Consider the following 16,372-nt stretch of genomic DNA (forward strand, 5'->3'; position numbering starts at 1 on the left):
GAAGCTGATTTATCTTTCACACACTCGTCCTGACATTGCTGTCGTCGTGAGTACTATGAGCCAGTTTATGCATGATCCCTACTCTTCACATATGGAGGTTGTTCTTCGTATCTTGCACTATTTGAAGTCAGCTCCTGGAAAAGGAATTCTTTTGTCTACGCATGGTCATCTACGGATTGAAGCATACACTGATGCTGATTAGGCTGGTTCTACAGATTGCAAGTCTATTTCTGGGTATTGCTCCTTTGTAGGTGGAAATCTTGTCCCGTGGCGTAGTAAGAAGCAAAATGTTGTTGCTCGTTCTAGTACCGAAGCTGAGTTTCGAGCTATGGCATAGGGGATTTGTGAGTTACTCTGGCTTAAAGGGCTGCTACAAGATCTTGGTGTTCCTATTCGTCTTCCTATGATGTTGTACTGTGACAACAAGGCTGCAATCAGCATCGCACACAACCCAATACAGCATGATCGTACCAAGCATGTTGAGGTGGATAGGCATTTCATCAAAGAGAAGTTAGAAGAAGGGTTGATTTGCATTCCCTTTGTGACGTCTACTGATCAACTTGCAGATATCTTCACTAAGGGATTGTCTGGGAAGCTGTTTCATCCCAATCTAGTCAAGTTGGGCATGATCGACATCTTTGTTCCAACTTGAGGGGGAGTGTTGAGAAAAGGCTACGTTTACCCACTAGGGGTAACCTAGTCCTAGTTGGCTTTCCTTTCTTATTTTAGTTTGATTAATTTTTAATTGTTTTTTCCCTGTTTTTCTCCCCTATACGATTGGGATTCCTAGTTATAGTGGGAATTCCTAGTAGGAATAGGATTTGGGGGGCTTCCTATCTTTGCTGTAATTTGTTTTTATTATAAATAAGAGGCTGGGATGATCGATCAGATCATCTAAGCATTAATTCCAAGGCTGTTTACAGTTGAGATGTTTTGTAATGATACTTTTCCAGTCAGGGGGTTGTTTATGATTCTTTGCAAGTGTTGTTCTTAGTTACCATTAGGGTTATTGTCCTTGTATTTATACAAAGTTTATATATAAATAAACATGCTGCCCTAATGGTTAGACTAACCGAGTCTAGCCATATGGACGGCCTTTCTTCTCTTCTCTTCTACATTCACAGATATTGGTTTCAATTCTTGGATTTGTCATAAATTTAATTCACTATCAACCTATATAAAATCCATCAATCTTCAATTCCTATGATAACCAACCCAACCAATCAATTATTCCCCATCTTAAACCAAAATTAATTGGATCCTTGAACCAAATTTCCATCCCCTCAAAAATCACCTTTCATAACAGTCGCATCCCATAAACAGTGAGGAAGATCACATCTCTCTAACCCTTACATTTGCCCAAGCTAATCAATCTTTTAAAATTTCATTGAAACCCCACTCCATTTGAAACTCTTCCTTTAATTTCTCCTTTCAATTCTAATTCAAACATCATTCTTAAAGGACTTCAGAAGGTTTCTTCCGTTGTCTGTACCTCTGCCTAAATTGAATTGAGTCATCATTACTCTTTTGGTCCAAGTCGTGTCTCGTGTGTTGTAGAGACAGCCTTTCTGCCCCCAATTTCATTTTGATGGAAGAGATCACCAAATCACTCCCTTGCCATACCAGGATATCACTTTGGCACTAGAACAAGCTTCTTAAAGAATATTAATTGACAGATAATTTTAAATTTCTTCTTTCTTTTGGCTTTCTTCCACATAGGTTCATTTTTTTCAACATGGCAACTTACACCCTAAACCACATTTCAATTAGAATATGCTCCGTCCCCATACTTTATATCGTTCAAGAATCAAAAGAGATGTTCTTAGTCTCATCAAACCTGCCTTCCAATAAAGTTTCACTTTTATAACACTAGTCATAACAAGCATCCACTCACACTAGATTTAAGTAGCTAAAATATGCTCAATTTATGTTTAAGCAGCCAAACATGCACGGAACAAAGATCTAGTACACACCCATTATGCTTTCAGTTAAGTCCCACAGTTGGTCAAGGTTATCATAGCCAGACAAGAAGCATGTATTGATATAGTGGAAAAGGCGGTGGAGAAGATGCCAGGTGACTTGAAAGGGGGGAGGGGGGGACCAGACTTTTCTATCTATGGTTAGGTGGCACTAACTTCAACTGGAGAACAAAAACTGGGCTAGCAGGACCAGCTATTTTTTTGGAAACACTATAGATGTTCTTAAATGGGTATTCAAGTTAATGCAAAAAAAAAGTATTCAATAGGAAATTGACTGATATATGAAATGAAGAAATGAATACAAACATAAGTCAAATAAAAAAGCTTACAAATTTATCAATCTTTTACAGCTTAAGTAAATTGTATATACCAGAATATACTGCACCACCATACGTCGAAACTTCCCATGTTCCTCCTCATTGCCATCCAATTGATCTGCTAGAGCCCTGCAAACTATCGAAAACGATCAACTTAAATTATGAGAATTGCAACCTGATGAATACAAATAAACTTCAACAAAGAGACAAAATGAAGAAACTTAGGTTGATCTAGAGAAAGAAGCCAATGAGCATGAACATAAAACATGTAATTGTCCACAGTGCACTAACCTAAAGAAACAGTTACCATCTGCAGTTACTTCAATAATTTTTAAGCCCAAAGCATCAAGTTGAGACCGGAACTCTGAAATGTCAGTTTGCTTCCCATGTTTTTTTACCTGCTCAAAATAGTGTCATGCTTAAAAATTCTAGGAAAAGATTTAACAGATGAACAGATTGAGCATCACTGGAGCTAGACCAGTAGAAGATATTGTCAGAAGTCCATGAACAAATAAGAATCCAGCCATATAATCCAGTAATGCAGATAAAACACAGAAGTGGGTTTATTTTAGTGGAAATAGGTCTTGGGTTCGGTTCCATACATGTTGGGCCTTTGGTCCAATGGGTTTTATTGGAATAGTTAGTCTAGTTAGAGACTTAGAGTCCTATTCCTTTACCTTTAATTGTTACTATGGATTAGGTCTGTATGAGACCAACCTTGTTTTAAGTTACTTTCCTTTATTTTATGCAGAGTTTTAGTCATTTTAGACTACCTCCAAGGTAAGCTATTGGCTGAAGGAGTTTTAGGCATAGTTTGAGTCCTATTTTAAGTCTTTATATAAGTTTGTAAATAAATTTGAGTAATGAAATATTGGATTTTGCCTTTGGACTTTGGTTCTGTGGTGATTCAGAATGCTCCCTGTTGTGGTGATTCAGTGGACTCCCTGGTGGTGATTTCAAGATTAGGGTACTGGCTGTGATTCCCGATCATATATTTTCTTTGAATTCTTTTCTATTTTAGTTCTAAAATTATGTTCATCCCTTTAAATCCTTATTTCATAAACTGTTTTAAAAAATATCTTTCCCATTGAATTGTAGTTTCCTACTCCAACTTGGATTTCTCCAAATCTCTTGTTTTAAAATTGACGACCTCTGAATTTTGATTTCAGTTCTCTAATCTACTATTAGTTTTGAATCTTGTGACGGTTTCAAAATCTGAACTTTCCAATTAATACTAGAAATCCTGTTGCAACTAGGATTTGTTAACTCTTCATATTTCTGAATCTGTTTTGGCTGTTCTGTTCCTACTTTCCATTACTGGTTATTCAACTGTTAAAGCCTTAACAAATCACTGGTATGAACCCCCATTCTGTTCTGCGATTCTGCAGAACTTGAATTATCCTCCTCCCAGTAGGACTGTGTCATATCTGTGGATCTGTCCATCAGATTCAGACCAAACTTGACAGGATTACTTATCCAGTTAAGAACAGTCTTTGACCAGAATTTGAGCATAATCAGACAAGTCCTCTTTGAATTACTTAAATTTCTCCTAATTTGGTTTGTCCTTTTTTCCTATGATCCTGTTGCTGATGCAAACCCGAGAGGGTAAGCAAGCCAAGATCGAATCTGGAAGAGAATAGGTAGGTATGAAAATAGATAGCTAGATTGTAGAGCTAGAGTCCCACCAGTCTACCAGCCATAAGAGTCCCACCTAGGCCAATTCGCAGGAGTCCCACCTGAGTTGCTGAGTCTCACAGCTCTTGTTTCTCACAAGGGTTCTCAAAAGAGGAATTTTTTCTTCAAAAGTCTAGGTTGCCTTTGAGAGCAGCCTGTACTTGCATTATATAGAGATGGAAATCTTGAATACAGCAAAATAACAATAAAGAGACCCTTAGAATTCCAAAACCTCATACATAGATAACAATTCCTAGACATAGATATCCGCCCCCAAGACATAGAAAACTAAACCTAAAACATTGAACCCTACCCCCAATACATAGGAAACATAAACCAAGAAAATTAACTATTGGAATTCTAAAAGACTCAGAAAATTAATTAACTCTTGGAATTCTAAAAGACACTAAGAATACCAAAAGTCTTCTCCAACAGCTGTTCCAAAATAATGGACCCAAAAAGAACTATATAAAATAAACTCAGTAGGGCCAGGTTGGCACAGCAAGGACCTGCCTGCAGCTTGGGCTGGGCCTGGCAGGCTAGCTGAAGCCCTGCATCAGTTGCAAGCTAATCTCCCACTGGATCTCGCTGGTTCAGGATTAGCACGCATTATCTAGGTTTCCCAACTCATGGGCTAATGTTCAACTTAATATGCTTAGATCCTTCACTAGAATTTCTCTCAGAGTGCATAATCCCTACCCATCATGCAAATCTGTAGGACAAAGGCCAAGTTAGGTCCTAGAGATATAGTGTTGCCAATTCCATTGCAAATATTAGTGAAGCTTCAACTATTGCCATGAGGATGGTAAGCAATATTTTTTTCTACCCATTATTTTGATAGTTAATTGAATTATAAGATATAAAGATATATATATATGAAGACTTCTAGGGAATTGTAACTTGTGTCTATGAAACACCAGCCAGCTTTATTAATAATAGAATGATATGATGTACAAGTACAATAATACCCCTAGGGCAACACTAGAGAAACCTTAAGGACAGTTCCACCCTTATACCCATATTACAACACTCCCCCTCAAGTTGGTGCATAAATATCACACATGCTTAACTTACACACAATAGGATGAAAAACCTTACTACTAAGACCATTAGCAAACATATCAGCCAACTAATAACCAGACTTTACAAATGCCATACAGATAATACCTTGTTCAAGTCTTTCCTTGATGAAGCAGCGGTCAATCTCCACGTGCTTCATCCTATCATGTTGAACTGGATTATGAGCAATGCTAATAGCCGATTTACTATCACAATAAAAAATCATAGGAAGTTGGACAGAAACACTGAGATCTTGAAGAAGACTTTGCAGCCATAACAACTCACAAATAACATGAGCCATAGCACAAAATTCTGCTTCAACACTTGATCTAGCAACCACAACCTGTTTCTTGCTACGCCAAGTGACAAGATTCCCACCAACACAAGTACAGTACCATAAAGTCGCCTCCTATTATCAGGAGAACCAGCCCAATCTGCATTTGCAAAAGCTTCAACCATGGAACTAAATTTCGCGATATATCGGCGAAATTTCGCCATATTTCGGAAATTTCATGAGGTCCGAGATGAGATGTATATGCGAAATGAAAAAGTATCAAATTTCGGTCGAAATTTCTTAGCATTTCGGTATATTTCGTAGCATTTCGGTATAAACCGATATATCGACGAAACAAAGCACATGACCACTAAAAGTCATGTGACCTGGGCCAAATATCGACCGAGACCTCCACAGCTCTGATTTTTTCTTCTTCTTTCCTCATTTCTTCTCTTCTCTTTGGTTTTCTTCCACTCTCCAAGCATTGTTCTTCATAGTTTTCGACGCAGTATCGCCGGAAACACGTCGGAGCCTCATCCAAGCACATCCTCCAAGCATTTTTCATTATTTAAGGTAATTCTTTTTTCCCTAAAACTAATTTTTTTTAAAATAGTATGTTCAACACGTGTTGTATGGTGATGACATTAATATATGTTAAACACCAGAGGCCGATCTACAATCTCACGATGTCGAAATTTTTTTTCCATGTTTTTTTTTTTTTCTGGTTTTAAAATTTGATTTTCCTACAACTAAAATAGGAAAAAATTAGGGGTAATATAACTTAGATGGGGATGAATTAAATATATGTTAGACACCAATGGCCGATCTACGGCTTCATGGTGCCGAACTTATTTTTCTGCCCATAAATAATTATTTTAATTTTCAAAAATTAAGAAAATTATTTAAAAAATAAAAGAAATAAATAAGGAAAATATGAGTTTTAGGTTTGAAAAAATATGAAAGTAATTTCTGCATGTTTTGAAATGCATTAGATATATATTATGTTTAATAATTTTCGATTTTGTTGTGTTAGGTCAATATTTATATTAAAATTATATATAAAAAATTATTTTTAATTATGAGAAAAATAAAAGGGTTAGGTGAAAAATAATAAATAGCTATACAAGTGTGTTAGTATTCTAAAAGTCTAAATTGAAGTGCTTCTACATTAAGTTTTTAATTATTTGTTTTACTTACATTGCAGTAAACAAGTATTATTATGGAGGATCGTGAAAGACAACGTGCGAAGGGCAAGCAAAAGGTAGGGGAAAGTAGTCAACAGAGGGGGGCAGAGGGAGCAAAGAGAACAGAGAGAACAAGAGAGACCAGCCAGCCAGCATAGGGGTGACATTGCATGGTTACATGGCACTCCAATTGATGGGGATAAGAGAAAATCCCAATGTAACTATTGTCACATGCAGTTTTTGGGAGGTGGGTCCAGTAGACTTAAACAACATCTGACTGGAGGATCTAAAGATGTTGTAGATTGTCATATGGTCCCTACTCAAGTAGCTAGAGAAATTGGTGACAGTTTGAGGGGAAAGAAGAAGAGGAAGGCTGACAAGCAGAGGATAAGAGAACAACTTGAGGATACAGTAAGGAGTTCAATGGGAGGAGGAAGACAATATCATGATGATGATGATGACTCCTCTGATGATGTTGATGAGGACATTGCAGCACCTGATGATATACAAACAGCAGAGGAGGCTAGGGATTTTCAACGGACTGTTTCAAGGAGTAGAGTTAGTTTTCAAGATGATCAGCAGAGACAGAGAGTAGGGGGTAGTGGAGGAGCTGGCACATATGGAGGTTCTAGATCTTTCAATCCTTTTAAAAGATCATAAAGTGTGAGGGCAGCCCCAACACCTCTATCAGTACCACTACCACCATCAGCATTAGATCCTAAACTGCATAGGGAGAAAGGAGGTAGTCAACTAAGAATCAAAGGAGCATGGAAGGGGATGAAAGGGTTGGTTAAAGAATCAATAGCTAAATGGATGCTATACCATACCATCCCAGCAAACACTGCACAAGGCCCCCATTATGATACCATGATAGATACAATTGCAGAGGCTGGCCCAAGATTCAAGGGCCCCACCCCATATGAGGTAATGAATGTTTATCTACCTCAACAAAAGTCTAAGATTGATGAGTACATTAGGGAGATGAGGAGTATGTGGGAGACATATGGGGTGACTGTAATGGCAGATGGATGGATTGGGCCTACAAGAAAGTCCATCATCAATTTTATGGTTTATTGTGATGGGAGGACAGTTTTCCTCAAATCTGTGGATGCATTCAAAGAGATAAAGGATGTGAAATACATTTACAGATTGTTAAAGGAAGTAGTTGAAAAAGATGTGGAAATTGAGAACGTTATCCAGATTGTAACGGACAACGGAAGCAACTTCAAGCTGGCCGATGAGAAGATGATGAACAACAGTAAGTACCGGCTCTTCTGGACTCCTTGTGCAGCCCATTGCATTGATTTAATGCTAAAAAGGATATGGGAAAGTTAAAGTTGGTAAAGACTGTGGTTGAAAGTGCAAGACAAGTCACCAACTTTGCATACAACCACTCCTATGCACTCAATCTATTGAGGGAAAAATGTGGGGGTGATTTGGTTAAGCCTGGCATCACAAGATTTGCCACCAACTACATTGCCCTAAAAAGCATTGAGACAAAGAAGGCCGGGCTGAGAAGTATGTTTGCTTCTGAGGAGTGGTTTGGATGGAAGGGTTCCAATACTGCAAGTGGGAGGGAAGCACAAGCAACCATGTCATCTGAGTACTTCTGGACAAAACTAAGCAAAGTGGTGAAAGTTTTGGAGCCAGTAGTTAAAGTTCTACATATTGCTGACTCCGCTCTCAAGGGCCTAACCATGCCAGTCCTATATGCTGCAATAGACTTGATGAAAGATAGTATCTACAGTGTGGCTCCTCGCAGTAGCAAGCACTTCTTGGATATCATCAATGCTCACTGGGAGAATCAACTTATGCATCCACTGCATAAAGCTGGTGAGTAAATTTGTTTTATGTAATTAATTCATAGTATTACTATTTACTAACAAGGTTCGAGATCTCGCCGAGTTTCTCGGATTTTCGAAATCCCGAGACGAGATTGCCTGCGAGTCTTAAAAGTGCAATATCTCGCCGAGATCTCGGTGAGATCTCGGATCTCGGTTGGATCTCGATTTCGACCCATTATTTTAACCCACCTACCACTTAAATACCTTACCTAATTGAACAAAACTCGACATATCTCGGCTAGATCTCGGATCTCGGGTCCAAATCTCGGGTCGACCCAAAGTTGAGGCTTCGAGTTGAAAAAAAAAAAATGCACCAACTCGGCGAGATCTTGACTCGTCTCAGTTTTTCCAAGAGTCGAGTTGGCACCGAGACCCGAGTTTTAGTACCTTGTTTACTAATTACCTATGCATTTGACAATATCTCATTTCTATATGTCAAATTTCAACATACTACTTGAACCCCAAGTATCAATATAATAATAGGCTTGGGTTGGAAACTCAACTTATTGATGCTGTGAAACAAGTAGTGAAGAAGTTGGAGCCAGATGGTCAACTACAAGCTATTTGCAACAATGAGGTGAGTCTTAGAATTCATTTGGAAACTCAACTTATTGATGCTGTGAAACAAGTAGTGAAGAAGTACTTACTAATTTTCCACATGGGTGTAGATGAAGATATTTAGGGATGCATTGGGAAGTTTTGGAGCGATCTTTGCAATACAGCGCAGCACGCGGTGATGCTTGGTAATTCTTTTAAGTTTTAAATTACATATATATTGAAATTTGAAAGTTGAAACAACATTTGACACATGTCTTTTTTTGTTGTAAACTTGTAATGCAGCTGAATGATGGGTGTTGTATGGGGAATCGGCTGAGAATTTAAGAAGAATAGCAATCAAAGTCCTTACCCAAACATGTTCCGCATCTGGCTGTGAGAGGAACTGGAGTACCTTTGCGCTCATCCACTCCAAGAGGCGCAACAGATTGGGGTCTGAACGTCTATCTGACATGGTGTATGTGCACTACAACTTGAGGCTGAAACTGCAACACATACGTATGAGACATGAGGGACAGAGGGGCACTATTGACCTCGCCGACATCTTTCAAGTTGACTCAGACGATGAGGACCCTATTGTGGATGTGGGTGAGGGATAGAAGTGAGCTAGTGTTGGATCAGGAGGGAGGTAGGCCCGACCCCGTGATAGCTTCCGAGATTGGTGCTGATGTGGATGATTATATGGCTGACGAGGGTCAGATACATGCACGGGAAGCCTCACCCATACCATTCCAGCCCACTAGTAGCAATGTTGCTAATGATGATGATTGGTCTAGGTCTTCGGATGATGATGATGGTGGTGGTGGTGGTGGTGGTGGTGGTGATGGTGAAGATTTTGGTGGAATGTGAGAGCGTTATGTGGTAGGCAAGGATACGGCGCCTGTAGAGCCTGTCTGATTCACTGAAGAGACACAATTTGATCATGCCACACAAGATACGGACCACGGTGCACGTGACCCCGCACCCCCACCCTCAAGACCCCCCATACAACCATTCAGCAGGAAGCGTAGGGGTTGACAAACACAGTTACAAGCTGATTATATGGACATTGATGACTTATCTAGCTCTGTTGGCAATTTGAGTATGGGTGATAGAGAGGCAGGACCGACTGGCATTGGCGTGCCCCATCTTTTGACGCACATACCACTCCATTGTCATCGGATTATAGTGCATCACAACCTCACGGTGGATATGGATATGGATCATATGGGCAGTTTAGTGGGGTAGGGGACTATGACTACCAGTCCCAGTCCCAGGGACATACTGGATCATCTTTTGTAGATGACATCTTTGCATACCCTAGCTACCAACCTCACCAGCCATACATGCAGCCAGTGCCAACGCCTCTTCCGCCGGCGCCGACGTCATATCATACTGGATCATCTTCTTCACAGACTGGATCGATTGGTAACCCTAGCCCATATCCTAGGATAGGTTACCTACAATATGTTGATGACTCCATTTACATGACACTTGTGGATGACTACACTCGTTCTTCTCCGAAACTATACCGTGGTCCACATATGTCCTTCAAACAGAGAACAATGGACGTCAACTCCAGCGGGCCATGAGTGGGGTTGATCCAGGAAGGCACAACAACTATTATTAGCACTTGTAACTTGTAAGTTGTAAGTTGTGATTTTACTGATTTGTGAACTTGTGAGTTGTGAGTTTGTGACTTTGACACTTTGTGTATTGGGCCTATTGCCTATTAATTGACTATTGAGCATTTGAGCTATTGAGTATTAAGTTATTGACTATTATGGAGTTTATGAGAATATGATTTATGAATTATGTCTTATGAGTTTTAATTAGTTTGTTTAAATTTCTTTTATGTCTTTAACTGCCTAATCAATGTGTATTTAACTATTTATACATTAGGGTCGGCGACCGTTTACTGTCAATCAAGGGTGCAAGCCCAAAACACCACTTTGAGTTCATTTTTTTGCAATTTATGGTTTAAATGTATTCATTTAGCTTAAATAAGGGTGTCCATGAAGTATCATGCCTAGATATGGCCAAATACCCACCGAGATGGACCCCCGAAATATTGCAGAAAAAATGCAATATTTCAGCCAAATTTCGAATATTTCGGGTATCTCGGTAGGCCCGAGATACCGATATATCGCGAGATATAGTACCTTGGCTTCAACACGCATGTGATCATGAGGAGAGAAGAGAAGACCTTTTCCTGGAGCAAACTTCAAGTATTGCAAGATGTGAAATACTGCCTCCATATGAGTAGAATAGGGATCGTGCATGTACTGACTAACTAAACTCACAGCATAGGCTATGTCAAGACAAGTATGAGAAAGATAAATCAACCTGCCTACCAATCTTTGATATCTGCCCTAGTCAACTGGCTCTCCATCTTTATTTCTGAGATGCACATTAGCTACAAGGGGTATCTCTGCAGGCTTACACACAAGCATTCCAAACTCAGATAATAGATCAAGAGTGTACTTTCATTGAGAGAGAAAGATACCTTTGGATGAGCGGGCAACCTCGATACCAAGAAAGTAGCATAGAGATCACAGGTCTTAAATCTCAAATTCTTTTCCCAAATAAGACTTAAGATTAAATATATCTGTAGGGTCACTTCCAGTGACAACAATGTCATCAACATAGACAATGAGAACAGTAATGTGATCACCTAAGTTCTTGATAAATAATATGTGATCATCATTACTTTGTTTATACCCAACAGATACCATAGCCTTATGAAAACGGCAAAACCATGCCCTGAGTGATTGCTTCAACCCATATAGTGCCCATTTTAGCTTGCAAACTTTTCCTTGAGTATCTTTGTTAAGTAAGCCAAGAAGAATTTTCATATACACCTCCTCCTCCAGTTCCCCATGCAGAAATGCATTCTTGACATCAAGTTGTTGTAGTTGCCATCCCAAGTTAACAACACATGAAAGAATAACTCAAATATTGTTCATCTTGGCAATTGGAGCGAAGGTCTCCTGATAATCAATCCCATATGTCTAGGTAAAGCCTTTTGCAACAACCTAGCCTTGTAACGATCCACAGTGCCATCCGTGTTCTGTTTAACTGTGAAAACCCATTTGCAACCTACAGTTTTCTTATCTTGAGGAAGAGAGACTAATTCACATGTGTCATTTTTTTTCAAGAGCCCTTATTTCTTCATTCATAGCATTTTTCCATCGTGGGTTTGCTAGAGCCCCCTACCAATTTTGAGGGATGGAAACAGAGGATATGGAAGACACAGAAATACAATAGGATGGTGGAAGAGAATCATAAGACACAACATGAGAAATAGGATCTTGAGTACAAGTTCGTTTACCTTTCCGAATAGCAATGGGTAAATCAAGAGAAGGATCAGCATGATCACTAAGGGAAAGAGACTTACTTAATGGAATGGTTGGAACTATGGATCCTGGATCAAAGGAAGGCAGTTGACTAGGTAGAGTAGACACAGTTGCAGTACTAGTATCAACTTGCTTGTTCTGAACATGCCCATAAACATGTAGAGGCTTAGGAGATGATATCGACTCCCCTTGAAATTATGATTGAGGCTGTATAGACTCCCCTTGAATAGATCCATTCTCTTGCTTTTGAAATATCGGCCCATCAAGTGGAGAAACCATCGACACATCTGCACTAATAATATTGTTCTCCCCTTGAAGAGGTGTCAAGGGAGAATAATAAGCTTCAGACTCATGAAAGATCACATCCATAGTAACCATGAAACAGAGGGAAAGTGGATGATAACATTTGTAGCCTTTTTGGGTAGCAAAGTAACCAATAAATATACATTTGAGATCCCCTGGGATCAAGTTTGCCATGAAGGTGATGGTTACGAGCAAAATAAACACACCCAAAAACCTTGGGAGGAAAAACGAAGGAAGAAGAACCCTGAAGAATAGAAAGGGGCATTGAAACTTTAACACACGAGTGGGCATTCGGTTAATAAGGTAGGTTGTAGTTAGAACAGCTCCACTCCAAAAACAAGGAGGGGCATGCATCTCAAACATGAGGGAACAAACAACTTCCAGAAGGTGACGGTTTTTGCGTTCCATCACACCATTCTGAGCAGGTATATCAACACAACTGGTTTGGTGTATGATACCCTGGTCAACAAGATAAGATTGGAAGTCCCCATCCTTATACTCGATTCCATTGTCAATTCAAAGAATTGTTATTTTAGCATCAAATTGGGCTTGGACCATGCTGTGAAACCTTTGAAAACACAGAAATACCTCATTTTTATGACGCAATAAATATACCTGAGGACTTTGAGGGAATTGTGACTTATGTCTATGAGAAACCAGCCAACTTTATTTATAATAAAATGATATAAGGTACAAGTACAATAATGCCCCTAGGGCAACACTAGAGAAACCCTAAGGATGGTTCTACCCTTATACAATATAGATAGATATATAGGGAGTGTTTGAATGATACCTCTATAGGTGTATTTAGAACTTGGCACCTTCTTTTAATTTCCCCTTGTCTTATTCCCAAAAGTTCTTTAAAATAGGGGTATAATAGGGTTTTCAAAAATAATTTGAAAGTGACATATCATTATGTCATTATCAAAAGGTGTCATTGGAAAAGACATTGTGTATCATACTAAAAGGGCAAAAAAGTAAGGTTATAAATTATTTGACACCTTAGGGGTGTCAATGAGAAAATTCCATATATATATAACTTAGTACAACAAGTCCATCTGTAGATTAATTAACTGTAGAACTTGCAACTATATTATTCGAAAATTCCTCAATCCTCATAGGTTCCCGTCCAGTGAAGAGAAAGAGAGAGAGAGAGGATATAAAAGGAATAACAGAGCATGTCCCCCACTCTAGCTCTTTAACTTATCTTTGTTTGCCACATATAATAGGAAAAGAGGCAGTTGGTAAAGCAACTCTACTCTTCATTTTATATCTGTAGCAGATAAAGGAGAACAAGCTTTGAAATCAGTTAAAAGGCAACATAGCACAAGACTCAGTTCAAACCAAAATGCAGGTAGCTCACCAAACAGGGTTTTTTTTGGAGGGGGGTTTATTTCAAAAATTGGATCTGTAAAATGCATAAGACCAGGAACTTAAAGAGTCCCTGGCACAGCCACTGCCTTAAAAAAATCCAAAGCACAGCTAATACTTCCAACATTTCAAAACTTGACGTTGGGAAGCTCCATCCGTTGCCTGCAGATTGAACATCTAAACAAATGGATACCTAGGAAATTAAATGCCTTGGCCGATGAGTTAGATAAGAAAAGAGGTGGATGGAGCTGAGCTGTATTTTATCTTCGTTGGCTATTATTCTAAGTTTCATATGATTTTTGAACTGTTTTGTTCCACTGACTTTCTGCATATTTTCCTTCTTCAAAAAAATATTTCACTGTTGTTCCTCATAAAAGAAAATGAAGTTGGAATTTCTTCAACCGGGAGAGAATGATGCAGAAGGTTTCAATGAGCTAAAGAGTACACAGTGCAAAAAATGATAACGCAATATTTTCCTATGTCAACCATGTGCTAGATATTTCTTGATGTTTAATGTTTCAAAGCTTCTTTGATTAGCAATCACAGTACATTGACAATATATGGGCCTGTTATGTCCAAACCATAGGAAACATTTAAGTCCATGACAACGATTTTGTTTTGTGGGGCTTTCAGTACTTATTTTCTTTAACTTCTTTTCTCTTTATGAGTCATGACATCATTCAGCAAAGCCTTTTATACCAAGTTAATGTGTAGACTAGTAAATCCAAGTTTGGTCTGGCCCCTAAGTCATCTAGCATATTATTATAACCAAGAATTCAGCATCACCAGTATGAATGTATTTGGTTTTTTTTCTTTTCTTCCCATGCAGATTGCCAACACCCCATATTCACTTAAAAGAGATCTCTTTATGGATATTCTTTCATTTTATAATCAGCAACAGTTTCATTATAAACCCAAAAAGCATCTCATAGATATACGACAAGGGGATATTCTATCAAAACAACCCTCCGAATCCAAAAAGCCTCAATTTCATCAAGTTGTCAAGTATTGTGTTTGCATCAATACCAATTCAAATCAATAAAAGAAAGAAAAAGGATAGGTCAAATTTGGCGGAGGACATTCACCCATATTATGCAGGGCCCCATAACAAAGTTACAGCCATAAGAAGATTACTCCTTTAATGCTCTCAATAGTAAAACAAAACACTGATACCAATAAGCATGTTTGATCAACCAGAAAACCACTTCAGTTTGCAGACAAATACCAGCGCAAACTACCAAAAAAAAAAAAACACAGATGATTCGCCCTTCGCAAGTTTCTACATTATCTAACACGGATAAATTACTAATGCGTTGAAGCAGTTCAGTTACGAGGCTCGCATTGTTCCTTAATGTTCTAATCCTATCAAGTCCTAGATACCACCACAAAGCCTGCTTTCAACTTTTCACGCCCGATGAAAGTACAGATAATAGCTTCTAGATTTAAACCCCACATTTGCAATTACTACAACCCGATAAAAAAAAAAAACTCAGAAAGACATAAATTACAGAATAGTTACGGATATTTATTAATTCCTTGCGAAGCGATCGTGAAGATTACTATGACAAAAGCTTATCAACAGTCGAAATCACTGCAATCAAATAAGAAGGGCATGAATGAACTGAAGAAGGCAATGGCGAGACTTACACGGACATGCTTCTTGGGTTTAATCTTTTGATGTTTAGCTTGAACCATGTCGACAAATTTAGTCCAAAGCTCACGCTCGAATTTTGCAGGTCGTCGACAGGGGTTGGAAATTTAGAACTGTAGGAGGTGACCAAATAGACCAAATAAAACTTGTGCGACCAAATGGTTCTATTGTGTGCAAAGTGCGAACATCATTTTATAGGTAGGTAGTTTCGACCAGGAATTTTTTTTTTTTTTTTTTTTTTTTTGTTTTGGGGGTTGAAACGAGCAGGGTTTTAGTAATCGGATCGGTCAGTCCATATCAATCTGGATCGTTCAGGTTTATCACTGTTTTCTGTTAAAAATAAAATAAAAATTTACCCTTGTCCATATAGATCCATCGAAATAGGATCGACGAAAAATCGGTATCGATCACCGATACTAATATGAATCGATCAATCCGGCTGATCCAATACTGATTCTTCAAAACATGGTTACAAGGGTCTTGGTTGACGAAGACTCAGGGTTTAAAACCCATAATTGGGATCCGGATAGGTCCGACCAAAGTGGAATCGGCTTGTGTATCTTGTACCCAACCGATTCAGTTTGGATTGGAATGATCTAGATCCGTCGGAATAAGCCGATTCCAACCCGGATCAGTCAATCTAATCTGATTTTTAAAACATTGTGAAGGCTCTTCTTTGCTCACCAAAGGAGAGGCCAACTCAAAGGTGCTGGTTATCTCAGTCGCAAGTGCCACAAGTAGTTTAGTGATGTGTTGGTATTGAATCCCAGTTAGGGGTGTCAATTAGTCAGGCTTGATCGGTTTCGATCCAGTTTAATCGGTCCCC

General features: G+C 38.8%; 1 protein-coding gene across 4 annotated transcripts in view; it reads right to left on the bottom strand.

Moving 5' to 3' along the window:
- The window catches only part of LOC122660423 (OVARIAN TUMOR DOMAIN-containing deubiquitinating enzyme 7), a 72,817-nt gene extending 57,118 nt beyond the window's left edge, over positions 1–15,699 (bottom strand). Inside the window, exons 1-3 of one of the 4 annotated variants that reach the window (XM_043855725.1) lie at positions 15,543–15,699; positions 2,588–2,697; positions 2,350–2,425 (exon numbers count right to left, since the gene is read on the bottom strand). In XM_043855725.1, coding sequence (XP_043711660.1) covers positions 2,350–2,425; positions 2,588–2,697; positions 15,543–15,590 — 234 coding nt within the window. In that variant the 5' untranslated portion in view covers positions 15,591–15,699. Of the gene's footprint in view, positions 1–2,349; positions 2,433–2,587; positions 2,698–15,542 lie in introns of all 4 variants that reach the window. The other 3 variants (XM_043855726.1, XM_043855727.1, XM_043855728.1) reach the window with 3 other exon arrangements.
- Positions 15,700–16,372: the final 673 nt, after the last annotated feature.

Source organism: Telopea speciosissima, chromosome 4, assembly GCF_018873765.1.
Source record: "Telopea speciosissima isolate NSW1024214 ecotype Mountain lineage chromosome 4, Tspe_v1, whole genome shotgun sequence".
In the NCBI taxonomy this organism is placed as follows: Eukaryota; Viridiplantae; Streptophyta; class Magnoliopsida; order Proteales; family Proteaceae; genus Telopea; species Telopea speciosissima.